The 9,698-nt window shown below is 32.2% G+C and overlaps 1 protein-coding gene across 1 annotated transcript in view; it reads left to right on the top strand.

The window, feature by feature from the left end:
- The first annotated feature begins 310 nt into the window (after positions 1-310).
- LOC124527229 (small ubiquitin-related modifier 2-like) overlaps positions 311-9,698 on the top strand; it is a 66,964-nt gene continuing 57,576 nt past the window's right edge. Inside the window, exons 1-2 of the mRNA XM_047100439.1 lie at positions 311-463; positions 548-658. Coding sequence (XP_046956395.1) covers positions 311-463; positions 548-658 — 264 coding nt within the window. The remainder of the gene's footprint in view (positions 464-547; positions 659-9,698) is intronic.

Below are 9,698 nucleotides of genomic sequence, written 5' to 3'. Positions count from 1 at the left end.
GATTTTAAATAAAATAACAAAAAAATCTAAAGGAGCAAGTAGAAAAGGTGACCAATATGAATAAAGAGATGGTGGATTTTAGCAGAAACATGATTATATTAAAGAAAAATGTATTGAACTCTCTATTAAAAAATGCAATATCATAGATTAAGCACTTATTAGACAAATTTAACACCAGACTGGAATCTGAAAAGAATTAGTATCCTTGAAGACAGGTCAATAGCGCTCCTGGTACTCCTTGTGTGTGCTCGTTCAAGGGAAGGCCTGGTACCTCTGTGAGGCAGCAGCTGAGGAGAATGTGGCACACACCATGGCAGATGAAAAGCCCATGGAAGGAGTCAAGAGTGGGAACAATGATCATGTTCATTCGAAGGTGGTGGGTCAGGATGGTTCTGTGGTGCTATTTAAGATTAAGAGGAACAGTGCATTTAGTAAACTAATGAAAGCCTGTTGTGAACAACGGGCTTGTCAATGAGCTTTGTCAATGAGGCAGATCAGATGCCAAAGGGACGAGCAGCCAATCAATGAAACAAACACTCCTGCACAGTTAGACATGGAGCATAAAGATATAATTGATGTGTTCCTACTGCAGACAGGAGGTGTTTACGAAAAAATGGAATCTGCCACTTTATTCCAGAACTCTTCCTCCAGACCAAGAGTACAACCTCAACTAGAAAACTGCAGTTTTGGGGCACCTGGGTGGCTCAGGTCGTTACATGTCCAACTTCAGCTCAGGTCCTAATCTCACAGCTCGTGAGTTCAAGCCCTGTGTTGGGCTCTGTGCTGACACCTCAGAGCTCAGAGCATGCTTCAGATTCTGTGTCTTCCTCTCTCTGCCCCTCTCCTACTCTCTCTGTTTCTAACTCAAAAACAAATAAAAACATTTAAAAACATTTTTAAAAAATAAAAAAAGAAAGAAAGAAAGAAAATCACTGTCTGGTTCCACCACATCCTGACAACTAAAGTGTAGTTTTCTCTATTCTTTCATTTTCCCCTTCCCCATTCCTTTGCTGCACATAAAGTAACTTGTGTGTATGTACATGAGCATATTGCAGTTTTTAACTTAATGACCAACGATATATTTTGATCAATACCAAAATGAGATGGGATGGGGAAAAATATTGGGGAAATGCCACGGATATGGAAAAAATCTCCATCCGTGACATGCACATTCAGCTCTTATTTTCATGTGTTAGTAAGCTATTTTTGCTCTCATAAGAAAACAAAAAAGAACAATATAAAAACTTGCATACTCTGTTTGATTAGAGAATTTTAATGCTTTACATTTATCACTATAAACCCAAGGAATATTTCATAACATTTTTGTACATAGCTGTAACATGTAGGGTGATCTGTCTTAAATAGGAACAAATTACTCTAAAGGAAATAAATCCTAGATAGTTTTCCACTCACGTCAAGCATTTTGTTGTTTAAATAAATTTCATGTTTAAAATAAACAAAAGAAATCAATAGAAGATATCAAAACTAAAGCTATATGTGTGTGTATATATATATATATATATATATATATATATATATATATATAAAATATAGGGTGTTGTATGGAAACTAATTTGACAACAATTTTCATATATTAAAAAAAGCTGAAAAAAATAACTATACATATATAGTAAAATAAATAAATAATTTTTAAAAATAGAGAAGTGTTTGAGATCTGAAGGACAATATCAAACCCACGATTACTGTAGAAAAAGAAGATACAGAAAAGGATAAAAAAAAGTATTTAAAGAAACAGAGCAGAGAATAATTCAAAATGATTGAAAGGTGTTAACACATATCTGATATTCAGTGGACCCCATGCAGAGTGCGACAAAGCAAAACACACCTCTTCATAGTTAAATTGCTGAAAACAAATTTTAATAATTTAAAATGAGTCCGTAAAAAATAGACTATCTTCAATGGAACAACGTGCATGATGGTTTATTTTCCACTAAAAATAATTGCACAATGTATTATTGCACAAGGCAATAATAAAAAGTGCAAAACACCAGAAGTCAACCTAGGAGTGTTGTATATAGATCTATCTCTTCTTCAAAAAAAGGGGGAAAATAAAGTAATTTCAGAGAACAAAACCTTAGGGAATTTACCTCAGCAGCAACATACTACAAGACACTCAGCTAAAGAGAACTGATACCAAATGGAACCGCAGATCTGCAAGAATGAATGAAAGGCATAAAATATAGTAAATACCTGGGAGAATATAAAAGACCTTTCAGTCTATATCTGTATTTAAGTCTATGTATATTTTTGAAAGGTTGCAGAGCATTTAAAATAAAAGCAATAAAAGGGGCACCTGGGTGGCTCAGTCAGTTAAGTGTTAGACTCTTGATTGTTGCTCAGGTCATGATCTCTTGGTTCAAGCCCTCCTTGGGCTTCAGGCTGACTCTTTGGAGCCTGCTTGAGATTCTGTCACCCTCCCTCTCTTCTCCTCCCCCACCTTTTCTCTCTCCCCCTCGCTCTCTGCCTCTCCACTCTCTCTCTCTCACTCTCTCAAAATAAATAAATACACTTTAAAAAACAGAAAAGTAATAACAATACCGAATGTATTTAGAGATTGTTAGCATATGTAGTATAGAACTAAAATATACAAAATCAAGAGCACAAAGGGGAGGAAGAGAGCAAAAAAACCCCCACTAAACTGCATGTGTTATAGCATAAGATTATTTGAGTGTACACTGCAATGAGTCTAAGATTCATATTGTAAACTCTAAGCCTATATTTCCCACAAGGGTAGTCAGTGGCTACATGTTGATATTTAAATTTAGGTAGAAATTAATAAAAATTGAATAAAATTAAAAATTCAGCTCCTAAAGTTACACTAGCCACATTTCAAGTGCGAAGTAACTACATATCCCTGGTGGCCACCATGTTTGATTGAACAGATAGAGGAGATTTCCATCAGTTAAGTTATTTTAGACATCACTGCTCTATATAAACATAAAATTACAACACAAAGCTATAAATCTAAATACCAAAAGTAGGAGTGAAAATGAAATTTAAAAAAATGTGATATAACTCAAAGATGGAAGGAAAGAAAAACAGAGATGTTATTAAATGAGATAAAGAAAAACCAAACATGAAGACAGGAGATTAAAACAAAACTATATTAATAATTATACATTAAATGCTAATAAACAAAACATCCCAGTAAAAGTCAGTGATAATAAGATTATATTAAAAAGACACAATTTTATGCATTTTATGTGCAAAGGGAGAGAAGTTGAAAGTAAATGTGTAAAAAACAATACCACTAAAATACTAAGATTAAGACATAATTTTATGATTAAGATATATTGTGTTAAAGATACTATTTAAACACTAAGATTGAGAAATTGGTTGGACATCTTAATTTCAGACGAAGGTGATTTCAAGAGAAAGAATATTACTGGAGAAATAAAGAAATATTTCCTAATTGTAAAGACGCTGATTCATCAAGAAGTCATAACAATTCCAAAAGTGAATGTACCCAATAAAAGAGATTTGAAAATACACGAAGCAAACTTCACAGATTATATGGAGATGACAAGTACACCTTTGTGTCCAGAGTTTTTATATAACCATCACCCAACAACTGTATATATATAGGTCTATCCCAACAGCTGTACAGTCTTTGCAGGTACGCATGAATTATCCACCAAAACAGACTACCTACTACTTATAAAAAAAGTCTCAAACATGCTTAATAATTAAAATCATATGGAATATATCCTATGGATACAATGGTATCAAATTAGAAAATAATTTTTAAAAGCTGTATTTAATAACAAATTTTTAAATAACCTATAGGATGAAAAAGAAATCAAACAGAAAATTATAAAAGAGTACAAGATGAATTACAATAAAAACATAGTACATAAAAATCTGTGTGGTTCACTAAAACTGCACCAGGGGTATTTATAGCTTAAATGTTTATAGCAGAAAAGAAGAATTATTTTTAAATAAGTAACCAACACTTCAACTTTATTTTATTTAAAAAAATTTTTTTTGGTTTATTTATTTTTTGAGAGAGAAAGAGAGAGAGCAGGGGAAGGGCAGAGAGGAAGACAGACAGAGAATTCTAAGCAGGCTCTGCACCATCAGCACAAAGCCCAATGTGGCGCTCTAACCCACAAACTGAGAGGTCATGACCCGAGCCAAACCAAGAGTCAGATGCCCAAATGACTGAGCCACCCAGGCACCCCCAAAATTTCTACTTAGAAGCTAGACAAAACAACAAATTCAGCCCAAAGTAAATACAAAAAAATAATGAAGACAAAAACAGAAAACAACAAAATATAAAACAAACAACAGGTATCAAAATGTTGAAAATGGAATCATTAAAAAGATGAATACACTTGACAAATTTCTAAACAAGACTTATTAAGAAAAAAGAGAAAATACAAATGACATCAAGAATGAAAAGGGACATTACTAGAGATTGTACAAAAAAATAAAAGGATTTATACCAATACATTCTACAAGTTAGATAAAACGGACACATTCCTTGAACAATATACTTATCTGAACTGATATCATAAGAAACAGGAAAACTAAATAGCACATAACTGCAACATAAATTGAGTTCATAATCAAAAACTTTCCAACAGAGTTATTATGGGCTTAAATGTTTTTATTGAAATTTTATCAAATGTTTAAGTAAGGTATAATACCAATTCTACATAAGTTCTTTCAGATACTGAAGGAGGAAGAAACACTTTTTAACTAATATAGTCAATACCAAAACTTGGCAAATATAAGAAAAAAACTAAAGACCAAGATCTAATATGATCACAGATGCAAAATCTTAAAAACAGAAAGACACTGAGTACAAATACACATACACACACACAGTGATACATCATGAACAGATGGATTTTACCTCAGGTATGTAAATGTGGTTCAACATTTTTTAAAAAATATATTAACATATTTCACCATACTAACAGAATAATTCAAAACAGCATATAATCAGCTCAGTAGATGTAGAAATACGGCCTTTCCACAACTCTCCCAAAGAAGAATGTCCTCTCTCATCATTTCTATTTTGTCTTTTCCTAGAGTTTCCCTTCTGTACAATGAGGTAGGGAAAATAAATAAAAGCTTAATGTTATAAAAGAATTAAAACTGTGTAATTGCAAGCAAAATAATTATATATAGAGAGAACCTTCATAGAATCTACAAAAAGGCCAGAACTAAGTAAATTCAGTCACACTGTAGAATTCAAACTCACAAAAAATCAGAAGTGTTTCTATACACGAGCAATAATATTAGGAAAAAGTAAAATAGTTCACATCATTAGAAATACTAAATACATAAACAATCTACTAAAAATATGCAACATCTCCACAATGAAATGATAAAACATTGTTGAGAAATGTAACAGACTCCAATAAATGAAGAGCTGTGCCTGTGTATTAATACATTAAGGATATTTTTTCTCTTTTAATTTAATGTAATACCTATCAGGCTATTTTGAAGATAATTGACAAGCTCATTCTAAAATTTGGATCAAAATAAGGATTTAGGATAGTCAAAACAATCTTTTAAAGAAAGTTAAATGACTTAACACTATCTACTTCCAAGATTTATTACAAAGCTACAGTAAGCAACAGAGTGTAATAATTTACTTAAAGAATTAACATATAGATCATTAGAAAATAACAAAGTCCAAAAATAATCCCGCACATATAAAGTCAATTAATCTTCAGATAAGGTATCACGTTCATTCATTGGAGGAAAGAAAAGTCTTTTAATAAGCGGAACAACTCAACTCTTATACTCCATAAATAAAATATTTAATTTGAGATGAATCTTAGACTTCAATTCGTAAAGCACAGAAGAAAAATAAGAATATTTCTGTAACCTAGGGAGTAGACAAAGATGAATTCCACAATGCACAAATCAGTAACTCTAAAAGAAAACATACGATCAGTTAAACTTCATCAAAATTAAAATTTGTATCTCATTAAAGTAAACATTAAGAAATACTCAAAAAACAGACTGTAAGGAAGTTTTCATAACATATCCATTTGAGGGGCACTTGGGTGGCTCAGTCGGTTAAGTGTCCAACTCTTGATTTTGACTCACATCATGATCTCACAGTCATGAGAACAAGCCCCATGTCAGGCTCTGTTCTCAGAGTGTAGCCTATTTAGAATTCTCTCTCTCTCTCTCTCTCTCTCTCTCTCTCTTCTTCTTCTTCTTTCTTTATCTTTCTCTCTCTAACTCTGCCCTTCCCCCGTCTCAGAGTGTCTCTTTCTCTCTCTCAGAATAAATAAATAAACATCAGAAAAATAATATATCCATTTGACAAAGAACTTACATGCAGAATATTAGAGAAATCCTATAATGCAATAAGAAAAGGACAAATAATAAAAAGACAAACCCAATGACAAAATGGTTAATGACTTCAATATATACTTCACAAAGAAGAAATACAAATGGCAACAAATACATGAAAATGTGTTCAGAATATCCAAAAGAACTGTAAAAGGATGTTCATAGCAACTTCCATATTCATAATTACACAAATGCCCAATAACAGGAGAATGAATAAACAAAATGTGTTATAGTCATGCAATAAATACTGCTATATAATATAAAAGAAGAAACTATTGATACAGGCAAAGTCATAAATGAATTTCGGAAACATTATGAGGAGTGAAAAACCAACCACAAAAATATGACTTAATTATTTATATTATTCCAAGAATATACAAAACTAATCTACAGTGATAGAAATTTAAGAGCGATCACATCTACGGGTGGAGAGAATGAAGAGGAGATTGACCATAAATAACATGAGGGAACTTTCTGGGATAGGGTAGATGACATTGTGAAGAAAAAGTATAGGCAAGACACAGACTGAGAAAACATTTTCATAGTGCATATATCTGACAAAGGACTCATATATAGAATATTTGTATTCTATACACAGTTACATGTACACGGTAATGTTCTGTACATGGGTGCATAAAATAGCTAAAATTCATTAAACTGAGTGTGTAAATCTGCGCAAATTATTATATATAAATCACATCTGAAAATTTATATGGTGATGACCCACCAAGTGCCAGATTCTCTGCAACTCATTGAAGATATAGTGATAATCAGGACTGTTCTCATAAAATTAGAATTTCCAATAAATGGCTTGATTTAAACCTATTTGAAGACTTACCTCAACTAAATCCTTCTCTTTTTGTCCACATATGCAACTTTTTGTTTGTTTGTTTTTTGTATATAATATAGTAAAAGTGTGCTATATAAAGAAATCAGGAACCCTAAATTTTATTCACATTTCTGTCCTGGACTAGCTTTGTGACCTTGAATAAGACATTTATCCTTCTTATACTTATCTGCAAAACAAAAGTATCAGTCCAATATTCTTCAAAGCCCCACATCTTTATGGTTTTTATTCTTATTACATATACTAATGATGATATTATCTATTTACTGTGAAGCTGCAAACTTGAGGTGAAAACTGTTCATCGTGGAAGGAAACAGCCCCAATTTCTTGACCATAATATAACTGTTGTCACTTGCCAGTCTGTGGTATTGCCACTGAGTCATTTCCAGTGAGTTAAGCCTAGAGTGTAGAGAAATTGAGATCTGACTAGTCTTGCCTTTACTTGAGTTCTAATTGCTTTCTCTTAATGGCTTTTTCAGTTATGTTAATTTTAAAAATGACCAACCCAGAACTCAAATCTCCCAATCATAAGACCCCCGCGGCAGAAAAGACTTTTTAGTTTGCCAGGTATACAAAGCTTTCTTGTTTTTTAAGTGAATTAGTTAAGATTCAGAGATGGGAAAGAATCTAAAATCTGTCTGCCCATAAAACATTCTCTTTTACAAACATTTAGAGAACATGCAAGAGTAAATTGCTCTTTTATGAGGTCTGCAGAGGAACATAATACATAACTTGCTTTCGCCGTGATTTTTAAATTTTCCCTTTCTCCCAAATTGCTTAAACACTTTTTAGTTAGAGAAAATGAGCCTCAATATGGACAAACCTTTAGCTAAAGACCGCTTTCCATACCCAATGCTGCTCACTTACCCTTGGAATCTGTAAACTTTTTACTCTTCCTTCATATCCACCCAGCGCCTTTCATATCTTTCTGTGCACAAACTTGAATTTACTAACATCAATCCTTTTTTCTATCAGCCTATAGACTCCTAACTCCTTAACCTTTTGCAGTATCATTAATTAATTCATTAGGTCATTCAACAAAAACCGAAGTAATAAAAAAAATACACGCATGATGCTATGTAGCGGCCAAGATCAGAAGGGTGAAGAATGTCTCTGCCATCCTAGGGATTATATTCTAAGATTTACATACGTAGTCTATATTTTTAACATATAGTCTAATATTTTTTTAAAAAATAATTAAATGTGTGTTTTCTTTTTATTGAGTCCTCCCTCTTACAGCCTTTTGATTTGCTCTGTGACTGTGGGCTTAGATTTGCTTTTCAGAACCCTTTCATTCAAAGTATCAAAGTACACCAGGCTTCTAAGCTGCCAAATATCACTATACTCTTCAGCGTGACATGTTTTGTGCTTACAAAACAGTTTCTCAGAATTCTAAAAATACATCACCCCAAGATCTCCCTGTCAAAGTAGTAAAAAGAAAAACAATTGGTGGGAAAGTTAGGATATGTACTGTTCTCTTCTTTTCTAGCTTTTTGCTTTTAATTCTTCTATTCATGTACCAGTTGATTGATTCATTGATTGATGGATTGATTTATAATGTATTTAGTGCCTACTATGAGCCAGGGAATATTCTAGATGAGTAACATCTAATCTTTATCCTAGAGGAGCTCAGAATCAAAAATTCTACCTCAAACTTTTTTGGCACAACAAACATGACTGCCTTTACCAATGAATTTTTACCACTATTCAAATAGTTGTTTTAAAAATAGACTAAAAAAATATTTAAAGGTAAAAAGACATTGTTAGTGGTGAGATATTTTAGTAGTTTCTTGTGTGTGTGTGTGTGTGTGTGTGTGTGTGTGTGCACTTGTGTGTATATCTGTGTGCATATTTATATATTTCCTTACATTTCTCTCACTATCATATTCCTACAGAGGCCTTTTCAAACTACCTTTGATATACACTGCATTGTAAAACAGCCTTTAAAATACACAAAAGATGACAGTTAGAAAATCATTTTTAGACGAGGTACTGCATTAAAATTTTAAAGTACAGGTTTAAAATGTCTTTACTACATCCTCAAACAACCCAAAATACAAATGATGCTATCACATACACACAAACTATCACATTCAATTTAGAACAAGGTGGCAATATTTTCTGTTCATTTAATTCATACAAAAATTACTTCATTGTTATGGATAGCAATAGCGAACCCACATTCCTCAATGAGTATTTATTGTGTTGAAGCTTTTTTAAGTTAACAATCCATTCAATCAAACTAACAGGTATAAATGTATTACCTACATTTATAGGTGAGAAATCTAAGGAAAATCTATGTTAAAGAATTTGCTTTTTAAATACTGAGTACAGAATATACTACAAGATAATAAAATTTGATAGAAAAGATACAAAACATGTCCCAAAGAACCTTTAATAGCTAACAATTATTTTTAAATCATGAATTATAATAAAAAATCATAAAAAGTTGTTTAAAGGACATGACTTTTTTCCCTGACTAAAACATGCCTTTGGGAAATTTTTGTCTCCC

The sequence above is a fragment of the Lynx rufus genome, unplaced genomic scaffold (assembly GCF_022079265.1).
Source record: "Lynx rufus isolate CCGP_SWC_20201006 ecotype Redwood Valley unplaced genomic scaffold, mLynRuf1.p SCAF_5, whole genome shotgun sequence".
Taxonomy (NCBI): domain Eukaryota; kingdom Metazoa; phylum Chordata; class Mammalia; order Carnivora; family Felidae; genus Lynx; species Lynx rufus.
Note: the sequence above shows the minus strand (reverse complement) of the source record. Positions and strands in the feature narration are given on the sequence as shown.